Source organism: Ochotona curzoniae, unplaced genomic scaffold (genome assembly GCF_017591425.1).
Source record: "Ochotona curzoniae isolate NIBS_2020 unplaced genomic scaffold, NIBS_Ocur_1.0 contig_291, whole genome shotgun sequence".
In the NCBI taxonomy this organism is placed as follows: Eukaryota; Metazoa; Chordata; class Mammalia; order Lagomorpha; family Ochotonidae; genus Ochotona; species Ochotona curzoniae.
Window position 1 is genome coordinate 15,383,304 of NW_024465649.1, and position 21,929 is coordinate 15,405,232.

A 21,929-nucleotide genomic window follows, 5' to 3' on the forward strand; every position below is an offset into this window, starting at 1 on the left:
CAGTTATATCCAAAGCAAATAATAAGGACTTAATGCACACAGAGAACAATGTATATGAGCTATATTTCTGTTATATACTTGGATAGGGAATAAACTAATACCTAAGAAAATTGAACATTTAAAATACCTTCATAAAATAATCATCACCTGAAGACAGCTGAAAGGGGAAAATATCAATTGGGCAAAGATAAATAACATTTTTTTCTTTTCTAAAGATAAATTTATTTTTTTTAAAGATTTATTTTTATTATTTTTTTATTGGAAAGGCGGAGATACAGAGAGGAGAGACAGAGAGGAAGATCTTCTGTCCTATGATTCACTCCCCAAGTGAGCACACAACAGCCGATGCTATGCCGATCCGAAGCCAGGAGCCTCTTCCGGGTCTCCCACGCGGGTGCAGGGTCCCAAAGCTTTGGGCTGTCCTCGACTGCTTTCCCGGGCCGCAGCCAGGGAGCTGGAAGGGAAGCAGGGCTGCCGGGATAGAACCGGCGCCCATATGGGATCCCGGGCGTGCAAGGCGAGGACCTTAACCACTTGCGCCACCACGCCGGGCCCGATAAATTTATTTTTATTTGAAGTCAGATTTTACAGAGAGAGAAGCAAGGAAGGAGAGCTTCCATCCACTGGTTGACTCCAACATAGGCAGAGCAGCTGGAGCTGAGCTAGTCCAAAATCAGGAGGCTCAAGCATCTTCAGAGTCTCTCACATGATTGCAGGGGCTCAAAGGCTTGAGCCATTTTTTGTTGTTGTTGTTGCTTTTCCAGACACATTAGTGGGAGCTGAATGGGAAGCAGAACAGCTGGGGCTTGTTGGATCCCATATGGGATGCTTGCACTGCAACCAGCTTAACCTACACCACAGCGATGTCCCCAGAAGCAAAGTTTTCTTAGAAACTGAATTAATGAGCCTAGCATGGTAACCTAGTGGCTTAAGTCTTCGCCTTCCACATGCCAGAATTCCATATGGGTGCCGGTTCTTGTGTCAGCTGCACCACTTTCTGTCTAGCTTGTGGCCTGGGAAAGCAGATGAGTACAGCCCAAAGCCTTGGGACTCTGCACCTATGTGGGAAACCCTGAAAAAGCTACTGGCTTCTGGCTTCAGATTGACTCAGCTCTATCCATTGCAGCGACTTGGGGAGTAAACCAGCAAATGGAAGATCTTTCTTTTTTTCTTTAAGATTGATTTATTTTTATTGCAAAAGCAGATATACAGAGAGGAGGAGAGTCAGAGAGGAACATCTTCTGTCCAATGGTTCATTCCCCAAGCAGCCACAACAGCTGGAGCTGAGCTAATCCAAAGCCAGGAGCCTCTTCTGGGTCTCCCTCGTGGGCGCAGGGTCCCAAGGCTTTGGGCCTGCCTTGACTGCTTTCCCAGGCCATAAGCAGGGAGCTAGATGGGAAGTGGGGCTGCCGGAATTAGAAGCAGCGCCCATATGGGATCCCACCACGTTCAAGGTGAGGACTTTATCCACTATGCTATCATGCCAAGCTCCGGAAGATCTTTCTGTCTCTCCTTTTCTCTGCAATCTACCTTTCCAATATAAATAAATAAATCTTTAAAAAGAAACTGAATTACTATTTGTTTGATCACAAGATTTTAGCGATATGGATGGAATATTCTGAGTAAAGACTGAGCAGGCAGAAAGGGCAGCCTTCAGTCAGACTCATCTGGTTTCAAATCCTTGAGTCACCACTTAAGCAGCTCTGCCTTGGTTAGGTACATCACTTGAGCCCTCTAAGTGATATACCTCTTAAAAATCTGAATTATACTAACCCCTTCACAGAATTGTTGTTCAGCTTAAATAATGTACATAAAGTGCTTAATCTAATCATTGACATAGAAACATTTGTTATTAGTTAATAAGTAGATCTGTGTTGTTTTTTAGAAAGATAGGGATGGATAAACAGATGTGTTTGTTTTTTGTTTTTTATTTCTTAAAAAGTCAGGGAGGAAGAGACAAAGAAAGACATGGAGATCTTCCGTTTGGTTCACTACCTAGAGGACCACAATAGTTAGGGCTGGGTCAGACCAAAGGAAAGAGCCTCTGTGTCTCCCATATGGGTGGCAAATGCCCAAACACTTGGCCATCTTCAGCTGCTTTTCCAGTCAATTAATAGAGAGCAGAATTTGAAGCAAAACAGCTGGGACTCAAACCAGTACTCTCACAGGTCACCAGTGTCACAGGCAGCTGCTTTACGTACTATGCCATAAAACCAGTTCCTGATGTGTTTTCAACCTCAAGGATTTTCACCTTTATCATTATAACATCTCTTCAGATCTGTATCTTCCAGTATACCATTTTATTTTTACTGTTGAACATATAAATCGTTTTCATTAAAACATGAAAATATTTTAACTAGATATTATCATACCAGTCAATATAGTTTACACTATAGTTATTCCTTCATATTACTTCTAGGACGACTATTTGTTTTTAACTAACTTGGTGAAGTAAGATGTAATTATATAAAGCAAGGTTTGGCATCTTTCTGTGTTGTCAGGTAACACGACAGTGGATGAGTTGATGATGAGACTCATGGCTGCGATGGAGATCTTCACAGCTCAGCAACAGGAAGACATAAAGGATGAGGTAAGGCAGAACAGACTCACAGGATTTTGAATGTGGCATTTGTCACAAGGTAAGGTATCTGAAGTCAGGATAATTTCTAGATGATCAATTTCACTTATGCCATTCTTTTTACCATTCTGCCAGTTCACCACCCCAAGGCACAATAATTCGCTTATTTTCTGTACATTTATATGGAATATTTTTTGTATATTTATGCACAGTATTTGTGCTTCTGTGGATTTGGGGTAGTGACAAAAGCTCACTTTGAAAGAAATTAGCACACAGGCATGTTTACAGAAAATACTACATGCCATGAAATGAGAACTACTCTGGTCTTTATGATTCAGTTGTAAACCTTTTTAGGTATTGAGACTCATTAACAGTAAACACATTTTATAATTGAATATATTTCTAAGTATTGTGAGAATTAGTAACACATCTCTAGATTTCTGAGTTTTGCAAAGTCCCATCTGTCAGATTTCATAGATAGCGTGAGCATTGAACTTCGAGTAAAATATAATAACAGCAGTACACTGTTAATGATACAATATTCATCACTTAGTAGGGATTTATACTGTGCTAGGCAATGTGCTGAAATTTTGTTTGTTTTGTCATCTCTTCCTTCTGGGTTATGGCCTCTTCTAGTGTCTTCTGTTAACTTCACCCAGTCAGTGGCTTAAAGGCAGGACAACCTCCCTCAGAAAAAGCCATGTAGAAAGAACATGGATCCAGAAGACAGCAGGAAGATAATCCAGCACAGATTGTTACTATTATATACGCGTTTCAGATTAGGAAGCTGAGATTGATAGTTGAGAAAATTAGCCAAAATCATATATCCAATAGGGCCATATAATATTTTCACATAACCATTAGTTACTCAAGAGAGAAATTTCAGGATTTGCATAATAGCTTTAAGGTAAAATCTAGCATTTTTGGCATGAGATGCTAAATCTACATGTATTCATATTATTAACTTTTTTAATTTTGTGGAGTTTTTTTTTGTGAAAATGAGATTTACATAGAGCAAATAAGGGAGAGTGTAGTTTCTGAGCAATGATACAACGTTTTCAGGTAAGTGTTGTTAATAGAAGTACCCTAAGTTATACAAATGTGAAGCATATAGACAATTTTAATTTAACCCTGTATTTCACTTTATGTGCTTAACTATATTCCAATAGGCTGTTTGTTAAGAGCAGTAATAATATCATGTTTGTGTTTATAAATATATCTCCTCAAGGTATGCCTTGGATAAAGTCAGCACTCGGTAATTGTAAAATATTAAGTATTTGAATTTTACCTGTAATAAGGTACTGGAGAAAACCGATTTGGTCACAGTGGTACAATCCTTGGTGCGTTCCTAGTAACAAATATGAAAATTGTGTGTTCTGCTGCTGCTTGTTTAGAATTTTAATGCCCATTAGGTTTATTTTGTTGCTGCAAAAAATTTTTTTGAGTTTTCTTAATAGTGTCTCATTTACTTTGAAGGGAAGGCAATCTGATATATGATGGAAAGATGTTTATCTGTTACTCTAAAAATTGACAGTGACATTTTGAAATAATGAAGTACTGTACTTAGTTAGGAATTTGTAATAATGGGTGTGTTGCCATTCAAGATTACATTTATCCTAGAACAGAGGCATTGATTGACAATAATTCGCTAAATACATTCTTCAGCCATTTAAATCTTGAGTCTCATTAGTATCAGATTTACAGATTATGCTGTATAATAATATTGAATGCATGATATTTGCATGCATATTCCCAGTACATTCTTTCATCTTAATTTGTGTTCCCTATAATTCATTGGTAAAGAAATTGACATTAATTCCTTTAATACTGAGCACAAAATTTAATATGAGGGTTACAGGAATTTTTGAGGCTCCATATAATTGAATTTTTATTGAAATTTAACTGTAAGAGGTAAGGCTTTGTTTTTAAAGTATCTTCATGAAAATTATCAGCTTTTATAACTAGTATTCGTAAGCAAAAGCTTTTGTAAGTTTAAAGGCTCCTTTGAATTGTCCTATATCATAATAATTTGGTATATGCTGAATATGTGACAAGAAACAGTGTGTCTTATAAGTTATAGGTTTCTTTTTAAAAAATTGCAAATAAAACATGATCTTAAATTTATAATTAAAATGAAATAGTGAACAGATTTGGGTGATGGCTTCCTAACCTGAATTTATTTAAACTTAAATTTAGTATATTATACTTATCACTTCAATGATTCCATCATATTACTTATACTATAAGTGACATGTTCCTTGGAGCCTGTGTTGTGGCACAGTAGGTTAAGCTACAGTTTGTGACAATGGCATCATATGTTGGAGTGCCAGTTTCAGTCCAGCTGCTTGGTGTGATAGCGTAGTGGTTAAAGTCCTCACCTTGAACGTGGTGGGATCCCATATGGGCGCCAGTTCTAATCCCAGCAGCCCCACTTCCCAACCAGCTCCCCGATGATACTCCTGGGAAAGCAGCAGAAGAAAGTGCCAAATGCTTGAGTTCCTTCCAGCCATGTGAGAGACTCAGATGGAGGGCAGCTTGGCCTAGCCACAACAGTTACAGCCATTTGGGTAACAGATGGAAAATCTCTCTCTCTCTGTCCCTCCTTCTCTCACTATCACTATTCCTTTTTAAGTAAATACAGTAAATTTGTAAGAAAATAATTTTAGTTATTCACTTTAAATGGATTAATTTTATAGTGTGTGAATTAGATAAATCTTTTTAAAAATTAGATTTAGTTAAGCTACTGAAGGAAGATCATGGCTTCTCAAATGAGAAGGATTACACTAGAATGAAAATGTACATACTGCTTTACTAAAATGAATAGTAGTTAATAATGTCCTTCAAATTTGATACAGTATTGAAGGAAATAGTGAAAATTGCTAAGATGTCAGACAACTCTAAGTGGATATTCTTTTTGTAGACTTTTAAAAATAACAGAAAGGAAGTCTATTTCCTCAAGTGTACTGATTATTGAAGGTGGTTGTTGCTTAGATATGACCAGGGATCTGTAAGAAGTGCAGTTTCTTACACTCTATTCCAAAATTCTTAAGTTACAATTATGAGGGATTATGGGATCTCAGAATTATGGTATTTCAAAATCTGTGTTTTTTTAATTTTTTTAAACATTTATTTTTATTATTTTTTTTATTGGAAAGGCAGATGTACAGAGAGGAGAGACAGAGAGAAAGATCTTCCGTCCAATGATTCACTCCCCAAGTGAGCACAACGGGTCGATACTATGCTGATCCGAAGCCAGGAGCCTCTTCCGGGTCTCCCACGCGGGTGCAGGGTCCCAAAGACTTGGGCCGTCCTCGACTGCCTTCCCGGGCCACAGGCAGGGAGCTGGAAGGGAAGCAGGGCTGACGGGATTAGAACCAGCGCCCATATGGGATCCCGGGCATGCAAGGCGAGGACCTTTAACCACTTGCGCCACCATGCCGGGCCCTCTGTGTTTTTTTTTTAAAAAAAGATTTATTTTATTTTCATTGGAAAGGCGAATATACAGAGAGACAGAGAGGAAGATCTTCTGTCCGATGATTCACTCCCCAAGTGCAACGGCCGATGCTATGCCGATCTGAAGCCAGGAGCCCTTTCCGAGTCTCCCACGTGGGTGCAGGGTCCCAAAGCTTTGGGCTGTCCTCAACTGCTTTCCCAGGCCACAAGCAGGGAGCTGGATGGGAAACGGGGCCACCGGGATTAGAACTGGCGCCCATATGGGATCCTGGGCTGTCCCATCCAGCAGTACAGTCAACGGGGGTCACAACCACCTAGGAGAGAATGGGGGACAAGAGACACAAAGAATGGACAGCAAGACAGGATGTCTGATCAAGCTGTCAGTTTATTGATTTTAATTGAGGGTTTTTATATTCTTCAGTAACTAAGGCTCAGGGAGGAAAGGAGAAACTAGGATGCAGGCCATGGTCTCCAGACTGATTGTTCTTGAGCAGCTACCATATCCACAATAGTAACCAGCATATCCACAATAGCATAGATAATCAGTAACAAGATGTCAGCAGGTGCAGCATAAATCACATCCTGAAACAGTTGCTAGAAACAATTGAAGCTAAGCGTGTGATTAGTTTCATAACTTCTTTCCCAAGCATCTAGCCAGCCGGGGATTTTCCACTGGCCCATAGTTCTATATTCAAAATGGCTTCAGTGTGGCTACAGAACACGGCTCCTGACATCTCCCCCTCTTTTCTATATATCAATGAAAGCAGCGAAAAGAAAAAGGTTCCTTGAGGCAAGATAAGCACTGCCTGTCTTAGGCTCATTCTGAGGGACCCTCAACTCTTACCCGTCTCTGGGCAGCCCTGCCAGTCACCCAGGGCTCCCTATCTTAGGTTGGCGGGGTATCAGAAAGATGCCCGTCATTGGCTAAATGCTTACCCAGGAAAGGCAATGCCTCATTATATTAGATGAGCCTCTTTGAAGACTGGAGCCGCATGGCATGATGTGGGGGGTTATTACTTGGGGAGCCTGAGCCATTGCAGCAACCATCAAGGTTGTTATGGCCATAGCCCCACTCCATTTCTTGAACATGCAAGCTGCCAGCTTAATGCCATTTAGAATAACTTTCTCTGACATGGGTAGAACTCAGGTCTCATTTACTTTAATTGTACTGGTGGCTAACTGGTGAAATTTAGGAAGGCGTTAGACCATTGTCCCCAGAGATATTGATTGGTTTTTATCACTCTGGCTGAAATATTGTGGACTTTTACTGGGGTGACACATATATGATGGTATATTGGGGAGCAGCTGGCTGGTGAGATTCAAAAAGACATACTTAACAATGTACAAGTATTGTTGAAAATACTAACATTCCAGAATCTCATAGTGCTAAGATGTTACATGTATACAAGACAGTTTTATACGAACCAGAGACCCTAACTGCCTATTATCCTATTTGGCTCCTACATTTTCAAACACAGAAATGAACCCCAACTGTTTTTAGGGAGAAGGGGCGTCATCATCCGCTCTTGCTACTTCCTGCTGAGAGGGGATGCCGTTGGGTAGTAGCAGCTGTAGGAGGTCCATCTAGTGGTTCCTGATAGAAGGCAGAAGTCATCAGGTGTTTGATGTACATCCTGGCACTTGAAAAGTTTCTCTTTGTTGAAGTCTAAATAACAAAACATAAGATAGTTATAACTCTTCCCAGCCTAGCAGGTTGTGAGTTCAGTTAGCAGTTTGAATATTTGAGCATCAGATCTTAGATGTAAAAGAATTGTTAGGTTTCAACATTATTAGAATAAACATTAATTTAAGACTACGGACTAGATTTATATTTGTCTAAATTAACTTCTTTAAGTCTCAAATTTTGGAACAAACTCAATGAGCTCAATGGAACACATGAAACTTCTGAGCTGCATAAAGTTGCTAACCTAGATCAATCAGAAGGCACAATGCAAGGATTAGCATACAGCATCAGGATATAAGTCCATCACAGGACAGGTAAATGCAAGCTGTCTTCTTAGAGCAAAAGAGTTAAATATTCAGACATAACCAAAACTGAGATGATAAATCTTTATACTAAAATACAGCAAGGTGTACTATTAATTTTTCTATGACTCTGAACATTCGGTCCTGCATGGGAAGTCAGTGCACAGTGACTCTAGTGGATTTAACAAATTAGCACTCTTATGTGTGACGTCAGTGATCACCTGAGGCTCCAGTCACACGATGCTTAGGCTGTGGAAGCCTCTTGAGTCAATCACAACTCCATTAGACAAGGCCACACACAAAATGAAGTTCTCTCTCCTATTGAGAGAAGAGCACAACTGTCCCAGATGGCTGCTTCTTTGCACTGGGGCGTGGACCACTGAGGTCCTTCACAGAGGGACACTCTTAGCAGCTGTGTCCTGGCATTCCACACCTGATATGCTTGTTCTCTTGCTGGCTCTCCTATCAGACCAGAATGCCTTTTGGGCTGATTCTGAGGCCACGGAGTGCTACTCAAAATTGTCAGTCTAGGAGTCTGCTGTAAGAGCTGCTTCCCATGTTGGAGCATTTTAACATTCTCTGAGATCTGAGTTATCATTAAACACTTACATACATATACCCATATATTTTCCATTTAACTTATGTGAATTTGGGCTCTCATGGCCAGTCTTGAAACTGTACCCTAGCAGTAAATGCATTTGAAATCATGTTAAACTATTGAGCTGAAGTGATCTTGTAGGTCCTGAGAAAACAATAATGGACATGACTCTCTAAGAGCCTAATTATGCATTATTTTTAAAAAGGATTTAGCTTAGCAATTCTCATTCCTAAACATGCACATGCATATCAGGTAACACACATAAAACAACAGCTTTTAAGAGCTACTTGAGAATTTTCCTAAGTATGTTAAAATTACCAGTTGTTTAGAATTACATTTTGCTCTCAGTAGTCTGAATAAACCATACCTATAGTTTACAATTAAACTTTAGCTTTAATGGATACAATAGGTCTGCAGGAGTCCTAGAAAACAAAATCTCTATGTTTGGCGCTGTGATATGACCTGTAGGATTTTACACACTCTTGTACTTTTTAGACCTAGCCTTCCCGGCAGGATTGTATCTAGCCCTGGCTCCCCACTGGCAAGGTTTCCCAATGTCTTTTCTACAATTCCCCCTGTCCCCTCAAATTTTTATTATTTTATTTATTTATTTATTTATTTATTTGAAATCCCAGAACCAGAAGAGTTAAGTCTATTAAATATGCCAAGAGGCCTTAAAGTATTTGATCAAAGATTTCTCATTATAATAACCACCCATTTAGTCAGACTGATTCAAACAGCAACAGATCAAAAAAAAATTTTTTTTATCACTTATAAATGATCACCCAAACATTTCAAAGTAAATACATACCAAAAAATACCCTTGAAAACACAGTTCTTTTTTTTTTTTTTTAATCATGAGAATTTAACAAAGACAATATACAGAACCCAAAGGATTACCTAACTGAAAGGCAAAATGTATATTTCCTTAGTCAGTCACCAAAAGGGAAATATAACCTTAAACACAGGAATTAATGCATAAAATCATCTCATAACTTTTTCAGAACTTTAACAAATTCAAAAGTTGGAATAAGAATAGAGCTTACTGAAACTGGATAGACAATTGATAAATTCACCAGAGACTACCTAAAGTTCAATGCTTCAATTTTTTTTTTTAAAGATTTATTTTTATTATTTTTTCATTGGAAAGGCGGATATACAGAGAGGAGAGACAGAGAGGAAGATCTTCCGTCCGATGATTCACTCCCCAAGTGAGCGCAACGGGCCGACACTATGCCGATCCGAAGCCAGGAGCCTCTTCCGGGTCTCCCACACGGGTGCAGGTTCCCAAAGCTTTGGGCTGTCCTCGACTGCTTTCCCGGGCCACAGGCAGGGAGCTGGAAGGGAAGCGGGGCTGCCGGGATTAGAACCGGCGCCCATATGGGATTCCGGGCGTGCAAGGCGAGGACCTTTAACCACTTGCGCCACCGCGCCGGGCCCAATGCTTCAATTTTTTAACAGCTTTCAAAATTGGAGATATTTATGTTTTTAGATATTTACTAGCATTTTTATGTATGTACACTTCAAAAAATTTTTGAACACAGGTATCAGTTCTAACATCAGCATGTATTAGGTATTAATGTTAAAGACTTAAACAATGTTGTAATAGTATCTTTAAAATTATAGCCAATTATATGTAAAGCTTATAAGATTTATTCCTCAACTTTTCTTAAGACATTTTCTAAATAAAAGCATACCAACTATTAAATACAATGCTTTAAGCAATTTTCAACCATTTTCTTAACTCATGGAAACATATTTTAGCACAAATCCACTTTAAACACAGGAAAGAGAAGTTTTTTCAAACAACCTTCTTTTAGCTGATTTGGAATTTTTTTTTTTTTTTTTTGTAAATGAAGGCAGGGGCCCGGCGCGGTGGCGCAAGTGGTTAAGGTCCTCGCCTTGCACGCCCGGGATCCCATATGGGCGCCGGTTCTAATCCCGGCAGCCCCGCTTCCCTTCCAGCTCCCTGCCTGTGGCCTGGGAGGGCAGTTGAGGACGGCCCAAAGCTTTGGGACCCTGCACCCGTGTGGGAGACCCGGAGGAGGCTCCTGGCTTCGGATCGGCATAGTGTCGGCCCGTTGCGCTCACTTGGGGAGTGAATCATCGGACGGAAGATCTTCCTCTCTGTCTCTCCTCTCTGTATATCCGCCTTTCCAATGAAAAAATAATAATAAAAATAAATCTTTAAAAAAAAAAATGTAAATGAAGGCAGATAAGAATTACCACAACAGGGACAAACTCCCAAATTCTTTAAAGCGCAGACTCCAAGCATGCCTCTTCCTTGTTTTATGGCTGATGGGCCTGGAGCTTTTCCTTAGCTTCTGTTTTATTAAAGTCAAAAGAGCCGAAAAACTTCAATTTGGTTGTTGTCTTGAGAGACTACCTTGGATTTTACTGAAGTTAGTTAATAGGTTTAGTTATTAATAAGATGAAAAAAAAAGCTTAAAAGGAGATTTAAAACACTGTTGTTTTTCACAAGGAATCAGACTTCAATTCCATTGATTTAAAGGCAAACATTCAGAAAACATACACGTTGTGAGCAGTTTTACTTATGCATCTTTAAAGAATTTATTGTTCTCCAGCAAGGCAAAGTCTCACATACTTCCTTGTAAATAAGAACACAAGTAATTTACAATCTGGATCAATTTCATGAGTAGGAAAAATTTCAACCAATGAGCATAAACACTCATATACTTTAATAGCATATGATGCAACAAATTTAACGTACTATTATAATATTGTGAGATTATAATCCAAATTATTTTAAATGACAAGTACATTATTCAAATTTTGTCTCAATCTTTGAGAGTTCCAGGGATCCTACTAGAACCTTCAAATTCATGAAATTTGGTTTAGAACTCTGAAGAATTTAGAGGTCTAAACGAGTTAAACAAAAAGTACCTTTAGCATTTAACTGAACATGTTGAATACTGTATGTTAGACTTAATCAATGGCAGGACAACACTATAAGCTGAAGACCAAACAGCAAGAAAATGACACACGAACCTTCCCCCAGTGGAGATGGGGAGTCTGTTCTGGCCAGGTCCTGTTAAATTTGGGGGACAAGAGACACGAAGAATGGACAGCAAGACAGGATGTCTGATCAAGCTGTCAGTTTATTGATTTTAATTGAGGGTTTTTATATTCTTCAGTAACTAAGGCTCAGGGAGGAAAGGAGAAACTAGGATGCAAGCCATGGTCTCCAGACTGATTGTTCTTGAGCAGCCACCATATCCACAATAGTAACCAGCATATCCACAATAGCATAGATAATCAGTAACAAGATGTCAGCAGGTGCAGCATAAATCACATCCTGAAACAGTTGCTAGAAACAATTGAAGCTAAGCATGTGATTAGTTTCATAACTTCTTTCCCAAGCATCTAGCCAGCCGGGGATTTTCCACTGGCCCATAGTTCTATATTCAAAATGGCTTCAGTGTGGCTACAGAACATGGCTCCTGACACCGGGCGTGCAAGGCGAGGACCTTAACCAATGCGCCACCGCGCTGGGCCTCAAAATCTGTGTTTTAACAGCCCTTCCAAGTAATTCTGATCCTACAGTTTTAGGTGCTGTAATCTAAGAGGAAGGTGTACGCATAAGCTTTTGTAACAAAGAATGGAATAAAACCTTCCATGACACAAATACTGATGATAAAAATCTACAGAGAATGTTCAAATTTTAAATCTCATATCTTCTGATATTTGTTAGGTCTAAAAGTGCAGAAGTTTAATAAAATATAAGAAGCTGGCGTGATGGCTTAACTGGTTAATCTTCTACCTGCAAGTGCCAGCATCTCATGTGGACACTGGTTTCTATCCCAGCTGCTCCACTTCAGATCCAGCTCCCTGAATGTAGCTTAGGAAAGCAGTGGAGGATGGCCGAAAAGTGTTGGGACTCTGCACTCATGTGGGAGACCCAAGAGAAGCTCCTGGCTCCTGGCTTCGGATTAGCTCAGCTTTGGTTGGGAAGTGAATCAGTGGATGAAAGATCTCTGTCTTTGTCTCTCTAAATCTGTCTTTCAAATAAAATAAATTTTAAACAAACACACACACTTTATTCTTAGGGAAAAATTCAACTTTGATTATCAAGAGTGATCTTTCTAAAAACTTGATATTTCCTTTTATTCTTTTTTGAGAGAAATAAGTGTTATGTAATAAATAATATTTTAAATTCACAAATGGAGGTACAACAGAGCATTTAAGGTCAACTGTCGAAACCACTTGAGCAACAATCTCGGAGCATGCCCTACATCCAGGACCTGATGTGGGTGGGAAACTGGGTGGGGCTTCTCCCTCAATATCCCCCTTTACCTCAGCTACATGAAGGAAAATATGGAAATAATAGTCTTACACACTTTCCTATAGCCCTTGAACCTTTTTACCCTAATTTACTATGTAAAGATTGCCAAAAATAAAATTTTAAAATGAAATAAAACCAGAGCATTTAAAAACTTCTTTTAGGGTAATATCAGCCAAAGAATCAAGTTAAGCAATCAATTTTGCATATTTTAGTTGTGCTTAAGCATTAGAGCTGTGTTTAAGCATTAGAGTCTTATGGAGTAAGTAGTAGAATTTTTATTTGAAATCATTCCACTTAGGTCCTTATAATATATATATATATTTCAAGTTGTTGTTTACTTATTTGTCAACCAAAGATGCAGAGAGAATACTCAATGAGAGATCTTCTATCTTCTGGTTCACTGCCCAGATGGCCACACTGGCCAGACGAAAGTCAGGAATCTGGACCTCCGTCTGGGTGACCATTAGTCTCCTAAACATTTGGGCTATCTTGCCCTGCCATTCCAGATGCATTAAAATGGGTTGGATCTGACGTGGCACAGCCATGGCTTGCCAGGGCTGATGTGGGATGCCAGCATCATAGGCAGCAGATTAAGCCATTGCTCCACTTCACCAGCCCCTTGCATGTTTATTTGATCCAAATATTTAGACAGAAATGTAAGAGCTTCTATTCTTTTTTTTTTAAGATTTATTTTATTTTTATTGGAAAGGTGGATATACAGAGAGGAGAGACAGAGAGGAAGATCTTCCGTCCGATGATTCACTCCCCAAGTGAGCGCAACAGCTGATGCTATGTCGATCCGAAGCCAGGAGCCTCTTCCAGATTTCCCACGCGGGTGCAGGGTCCCAAAGCTTTGGGCTGTCCTCAACTGCTTTCCCAGGCCACAGGCAGGGAGCTGAATGAGAAGCAGGGCCGCCAGGATTAGAACTGGTGCCCATATGGGATCCCGGGTGTGCAAGGCGAGGACATTAACCACTGCGCCACCGCACCGGGCCCCAGAGCTTCTATTCTTAAAAGTATCAAGTTGGGCTTGTATCAGCAGAAAAAAGAGAAAAGAATAAGAGAAATCCTAACCTCCCACTCAGAGGTGGGATACTAAAAACTTTATATAAATAACCATTCCAAAATACTACAAGGAACATCAATTGCCTGCTGATTTTTTTTTTTAAGATTTATTTGATTTTTATTGGAAAGGCGGATATACAGAGAGGAGAGACAGAGAGGAAGATCTTCCGTCCAATGATTCACTCCCCACGTGAGCGCAACGGGTCGATACTATGCCGATCCGAAGCCAGGAGCCTCTTCTGGGTCTCCCACGTGGGTGCAGGGTCCCAAAGCTTTGGGCTGTCCTCGACTGCTTTCCCAGGCCACAAGCGGGGAGCTGGATGGGAAGAGGGTCCGCCGGGACTAGAACCAGTGCCCATATGAGATCCCTGGCGTTCAAGGCGAGGACCTTAACCACTTGCACCACCGTGCCGGGCCCAATTGCCTGCTGATTTTAAAAACTTGTTATTACTTAAATGTTTTTTAATAATCTAAAAATTATTAAGAATTTTTCCTGAAATTGGTAGTTTGCACATGAACCAGTTCAATATGCTCAGTGTGAAAGGAATTAAAGTCATTATTATTACAAATTAGTTATACACAAGCTAAGATGAAAGAATGGGCTGGGAATAAGAATGCAGGTATTTTATGTTCACATTATTGTACAACATGTTCTATAAATCTGCTTCTAATAGGATATAGTTAATGCGGGAAAGAAATACTTATGTGCAATACTCATATGTTAAAAACACAAACAAACCAGGAAAGTTCCTCAACTTTATTTAAAAAATATTCAGAAACTACAGTTGACATACTCAGTAATAAAACACAGAAAAAGTGTATTCTATGTTGAGAAAAAGAAGAGGATCCCTACTTTCGCTAGTTTGTATCCTACAGCTAATTAAAAGTACTGAAACTTCTAGCCAGAGCAGTTAGACAAGAAAAGCATCCCAATTAGAAGGGAAGATGATTTCTGCTCACTGACTATATGATCATACCAAAGTAACTCAGACTGGTGCAAACTACAGACCACTTCTGAAAGAAATTAAGGAGACCTGAATAAATGCAAAAACATACTAATGTTTAACAATAAGCAAATTGAAACAACCTGCAGACTTAGTAGAATCCTCTTTTGAATCCCAAAGTTGTTTTTAGCAGAAATAAAAAAATTCATCCTAAAATGTATATGAAATCTCTGGGGGCCCCAAGCAAGCAAAACAAACTTTAGAGAGAAGAACAAAATTGGAAAATTCATACTTCCAGATTTATTATTTTAAAGACACAGTAATAAACCATGCAACCTCCAGCTGTAGGCAGCTTCCTGCGTTGCTTTGTACCCAGTCAGATGTTACACTGCTAGGAGAAAAGCAGCCCGTCACTGGATAGTATTCTGGGCCTGATTAATACCAAACTTGTGTTAACTATACTAGAGCATAGTTGCCTACTCATTAAAAATTTTTTAAAAAAAGATATATGGGGAAGACAGGGAATGCCAATCTAGCTAGCATGCCACCAAATGATTGGGGGAGCACTGCGAATTGCCCAGGGAAGAGGGCTTAGGGGTATATTGGAATGGAAGCAACTGAAGGCATGTTTGGCAAAGAAGGATTGATTTCTGGGATCTTCCCCAGACATGGCCACTGCACTCACAGGTAGGCAAGGGAGCTAAGATGGTATAGTTTAGAAAGGGGAACCTCAGAGGGCATATCTGGGTCATGCAAAGAAACCCACCCACATGGAAGTCTTGGGCAGGCTAAATAGCATCATACATCACCCCTGGCATTCAAGTTTTGCTGCATCCCAGATTGGGGATAGATTCTCTAGGGGACTTGTGGGCTCACTTCTGTGGGACTACAGCACATACTGGCTTATAAAAAGAGCTGGGGGCAGTAATGGGCCAAGCCAGTCTGGACCACAGAACTCACCTGACAGAGGCTGCAGCTGAGAGGAAGCTAGATGGAACCGAGCTGTATCGGCGCTAGTGCATCCAAGGGCCAGCACTAAGGGCAGACCTTGCCAAGCATAGTCTCTGCCCCCATTGGCACATATGAGATTCAGGACTGGGAGCAAGCCTGGTAGAATTTGGGGAATGCCCTTATTAGTTTGCAGCTCCCTATGTGGAATACAAGAGTTAGGACTGGGAGTGAGACATCAGGGACTGCCTTGTTGGGCTATTGTTCCCACTGCTGAGGATGAGAGCTGGGTCTGGGCATGAGCCATTCTCAGGCAGGGAAACTGTGAGCACTCCCCTGTCAGGCTATACGTATCACTGGTGAGCACAAGAACCAGGGCTGGGGGTGGGTTTGGCTGGACAAGGCGGTGGTACCTCTCAGCATATATGATGGCTTGGTCTAGGGGCAAGCTGGGCTAGGCTAAGCCGCTACAATAGAGGGTGTGCACAAGAGCTGGATGGGATGTGAGCTGGATCAAGTTAGAGTGCAGCAGAGGCTGGCACTTGCAAAAACCAGGTCTGGGGATGGGCCTAGTGAAGTTTTTGGGCTTCACCTCACTAGGCCTCAGAACCCACTGGTATGCATGAGGACGAGGTCAGTGGTAGGCTGGCTGAGTTGGTCCACAGCACCCATTAGTTAATGTGAAATGTGGAGCTAAGGGGGAACTGATCAAGCTTAATCCACTGGTTTGTTCACTGGCTGGTGCAGTTGACCCTGCACTGGCTAGCTCACCTAAGAGTCAAGTCTGGGGTTTTTTGGGGGACTCCCCAACTAAACCACTGGACTCAGACCCTGGCCACAGAAGAAGAATCACAGGATATATATTCCAGTACATGTATCAGGATTGGACCTCCTCCGTTGCTGATAACTGTGCAGTACACAGCATGTCCAGATGCACATAGGGGTCATGACTGCTAACTCATGGTAGGCCAGCAGGGGATGTCAACTTCCTTGTCACAGGATGGAAAGCAGGACAGATTAGACACTTTTCTGGCCAAGCTTTGCAGCGTATTCCTTGATCTGTGGATGCAAATTGAGGTGGACTTTGTCAACCTAAAGGCTTTGGAAAGATTTTCTCAACCCTGGAGCAATGAAACTGACATCTCAAACTATCAAAACCATTCAGGTAATGCCCTCAGAGCATTAACTTCCCCACATCAGGATATCTAAGGCTTTTCAAATGACCATCCTCCATCCTTGGGTGCTGATATTGTTTGACAGCAAGGAGCATCCCCCCTCCCACTTCTCCTGTGGACACAGGAGAAATTTTTTAAAAGGAAAAAAAAGGAAGAAAGCAAGCTGTAACGTTGTTCCACCCACCTTGCTCCACACCTGACCCTCTCCACCCTAATCAGAGGCCCACGTGGGTCCCTCTCAACTATGAAAACAATATAAAAAATAAAGTTAAAAAGAAGAAAGCAACACAGCATTGGCATACAGACAGACGTACAGAGTAGTGAAGTAGAATCAATAAATCCTCTCATGTGATCAGCTGATTTTCAGCCAGTGTACCAAGCAAGTTTCTATGAGATGGTACTAGAAAAGCTGCATATTTTTATGCAAAAGAGTAAAATCTGTGTCCTTTACTTTATACTGTGTACAAAAAAAAAAAAGAAGAAGAATTAAAATATATCCAAGGCCCAAGTTTAAGAAGCGCTAAGTATATGAAATGGTTTGAAGAAAGTAGGAATATCTTTATGACCTTAGATTCAGTAGTGGTTTCTTAGTGACGCTAAAAGCACAGCTAACAAAAGAAAAAATAGATTGGATCATGTCAAAATATGAAACTTTGTGCACCAGAAGCTACTAGAGTGAAAAAATATCCCACAGAATGAGGGAAAAAAAAATTGTAACTCATCTGATGGAGATTTAACATATCTCGAGGAAGGAACAAAGCATGTGTTGAGTGTCTGTTAGTGTCCGTGTTATGTTAGAGTCTCTGTGTAAATAATACCTTCTGTTTTTCATGATCATCTTAGGAGATGGTTATTGGTCACATTTTTATTGTGGAGGAAAATTAGGTCTATGAAAGTTATTCCAGTTTCCCAATGACCTGAAACTACGGAAAGTTCAGGATACACACTACATGCCTTTCATGCGTGGTGATCTCTTGTAAAGATGAGATGTAATTGTATTAAAGTCGCACGGAATAAACTGAATCAGTGCTTCTGCCGAGGTCAAGTAGCGTCAGAGTGGCTGACCAGTGGAACAGATCAGACGTTCACAGATTGCCAAATACCATGTTCACTTGAGCAGAATAGAGAAGTTTCTCAAACTGTCTACTTCTGTGTATGGAACAATGCTCACTGTTAAAAAGATAGACCCGCATCCTCGTTACTTACATCTGTTGCTATTAAAGTGCCTGCTGATAGATTAATTCATCCATTGCTGACACTTTCAGAGTAAAAGTTAATCATTGTCATATGTGAAACTAATGTAAAGAGATTTGTGACTCAGAGTGGCATTATAATTCAAGGCACCTGGTCAGAGCCGCCCTTCACATTTTTCCTTCTTTTGCCTGAGGTGAAGACTTCTTCATGGGATTACAGTAACACTTTTTGACAAGCTTAGATTGGGTGGAGCTGCTGTGTAATGACAGAACACAATTGATGATATCTCAGTAATGCACTCTTTTTTGATTTGGGCTGTCACCATTTATTACGGTAAAAGCATTCATTGTTAAATAGCTGGCCCAACCTGTCCAACTTTTGTTTTCCATAAGAGTAAAGCCTAACAAAGTATGTTTACCTGTCTAGTTCGTAAGTATTAACAAGCTCTGGGAATAATACATGTAGTTATTTTTAGTTTATTTTATTTACCATTGTTTTAAAAGGAGCTATCCTAGTCTTCACATAAGTGTTAACCATTCTAAAGTCTTTTCAAGTGGGTATTTAGATGGTTCCAATGACAAGCACCTAAAGAAACTAACAACTGAAACATTTTCTTCCTTTACAAAATTTCTTTTAAAAATGGATTAGAAATTATTTATGTCTAAAGATTTACACTAACCTAAATCCCTGTCTTTGGCACAGTCATAGCCCTTATGAAATTTTCTTGCCCTCAGGGCCTTTTGTTTTTATGATTGTTTTCTGAGAAGGTATGTGGGAACTAAAAGCACTCTGCCATGGATTTTTCTCGTTTACTTTGAATTTTGCTACCAAATTGAGGGACTGCCTCTGGTTGTTTCATGGGAGGTTAAAAGAAAAGTATGAGATATTAACAGACACACAAATAAATATGTGAGAATATGTGTATGATATTTTGTTTGTTCAGCCATTCTATGTATGATATATACAGATTTTAAAACATTTTTTGTAAATATGTATATATAGATATAACCTTTTGATTAAAGTTAAGCTTTAAGTAGTGTGAGGAATAAACATGTTCTTTAAGGAACTTGTCTAAAGTTAGAGAGCCAAGGCCCATCCTTGTGAAAATATCTAGTTTATTACATGACATAGGGGACGATCAAAGGAGCCATCTTTATAGTTGGAAAGGATTTCGCAGGACTAGTGTTTGCGGCACAGCAGTTTAATACTCTGCTATGACAGTGCCATTCCATACTTTAGTTCTGCTTCAAGTTCCAGTTACCCTGCTTCCAATCAGACTTCAGCTAATAGGCCTGGGAAAGCAGACAACAATGGCCCAAGGTTTGAGCCTCACCAAAATGGAAGCTTCTGGCTTCTGATTTTGGCCTGGTCCAGCCCTGGCTGTTGCTGCAGCTCTTTTGGGAACTTATTAGTGAATGGAATGTCTACCTCCCTGTCACTCTTGCTGTTTGGAGAGACAGACATAGGTCTCCTAACCACTGTCATTTCCAAGATGTGTGACCTGCTAGGACCAGACCTGGTCAGAGCTAGAACCAGGAGCTGGTAACCAGGTATCTCAGATGAGTGGCAGGACCCCAAGTACTTAGTCATCATAGGTGCTGTCCAGGATCTGCATCCAGAGCCAGGAATCAAACTTCAGTGTAGAACAAAGGCATGTCTAGCGTAAAGGGCCACATGCCCCTCTATTTTTAAATTTTTTTACATTTACTTTTGGTGTGACATGGCGCCTACAGTGTAGAGGAATAAAGTCACCAAACTATCTTGCATACCTCCCCAAAGGATGTGGCCAGTGTTGCCTGCATTCAGTGTTCTGACCAATTAAGGATTTGCCAGAAGTAGTTTTATTATATGTGCTAACATACTCACCCCAAGGTGGCCAGTGGCTTTGTTTTTCCGATACCAAGTAAAAGGGGTTTATAATTAACAGGACCATCACTGTGTTCTAAAATACTCAACATCTGTCTTCTTAGTATATATTTTTCTGACTACACATAAAGAATGTTTTTTTCAATACAAGATAGGATCTCTAAACTTGCTAGTCTCAGGCAAGCCAGTCCTTGTCACAGATGCAATGAGGTACAGCCTTTTTCCGCACTTGAAACTTCTGAATACAGACCATTTATTTAATAGCTTCAATGTATTTAAGCCATACATTTTTTTAAAGATGGTTTTTTTTTTATCTGAAAAGCATATTTTCAGAGAGAGGAGGAGAGACACACTCACAGAGAAAGTGATAGAGACTTCTATTACTAGTTCACTCCCCAAAATGGCCACAGCCGCTAGAGCCAGGTCAGTGAGAAGCCAGGAGCCTGGAGCCTTCTTCTGAGTATCCGAAGTGATTGTAGGGGTCCAAGGACTTGGGCTATCCTCTGTTGCTTGCCCATGCACATTAGCCATGAGCTGGATGGGAAGTAAAACAACTGGGCCTCAAACTGGAGCCCATATGGCACGCTGGCACCACAGGCAGAGGTTTAACCTAATATACCATGGCACAGACTCCGTCATGCCATACACTTCCCATTAAAGGCTTCCACAGATCAAGTCATTTTTCTATGCGTACCCCACCCAACATTATCCTTAATTCCTCTCTTCCCATTTTTAGGTTGCTAATTCAAAACTTAACAACTTAAGCTTCCCAAATTGAATTAACATTCATAGATGCTTGATACCTCAGTACTCAATCCACACAGTCCTGTTAAGAGAGAAAAACAAACCTTTGTATATAAGAGTTAAGCTATGGGCCCGGTGTGGTAGCCTAGTGGCTAAAGTCCTCACCTTGCATGCATTGGGATCCCATATGACCACCAGTTTGTGTCCTGGCGCTACACTTCCCATCCAACTTTCCTGCTTGCGGCGTGGGAAAACAATTGAAGACGGCCCAAAGCCTTGGGACCCTGCACCCGTGCGGGAGACCTGGAAAGAAGCTCCTGGCTCCTGGCTTCGATTGGCTCAGCTCTGGCGGCTAGAGCCACTTGGGGAGTGAATCATCGAATGGAAGATCTTCCTCTGTCTCTCCTCCTCTCTGTATATCTGACTTTCCAATAAAATAAATCTTTTGTTTTTAAAGAGTTTATGTTAACTCATAAAGATATGCTTTCCCCATGATGGGAAGACTGTGGCACTGCATGCTTACATGGAACATATATACAACCCAATCCTGTCTGGCCCAGATATTCCAGGCTAAATGTCCACTGTGGTTTTCCATAGGGTGGTATTTCTTCAGCCATTAAAAACTGTGCCCTCTATATGAACTTTGCTAGAGTTCCTGGGCTAGTGCCAGCAGGCTTGAATCAGCTTCATGAGGTTGGTTGCTGATCAGTTTGCTATAAAAACACAATTTGCACAATAACACAGCTTCACAGACAGCTTGGAAGTCAGAGGTGCCTCAGAAATGTCCCTGATGGCTGCAGCTTTCACTATGCTTCGAATGATGAACTTTTAATGGCTTTGTCCTTGGACAAGCAGCAGGCTCAGTTAGTGCAGGGAATAGGCTGCACATGGCCAGTAGCCCTTTTTAGCATGGCCATTCCTTTTTTTTTTTTTTTTCTGCAATCTTGAACTGAGGACCTAAAAGAGCCCATTTACTATTTTTTAAAGATTCACTGATTAAGACCCAGCAAAGTAGCCTTGCATGCTTTGCATGTGCAGGGATATCGTATGGATGCTGGTTCTAATCTCAGCTGCT

At 40.5% G+C, this 21,929-nt stretch overlaps 1 protein-coding gene across 1 annotated transcript in view; it reads left to right on the forward strand.

Moving 5' to 3' along the window:
* Window positions 1–21,929, forward strand: part of FAF1 (Fas associated factor 1) — a 387,496-nt gene that overhangs the window by 298,540 nt on the left and 67,027 nt on the right. The window contains exon 15 of the mRNA XM_040978567.1: window positions 2,502–2,590. Coding sequence (XP_040834501.1) covers window positions 2,502–2,590 — 89 coding nt within the window. The remainder of the gene's footprint in view (window positions 1–2,501; window positions 2,591–21,929) is intronic.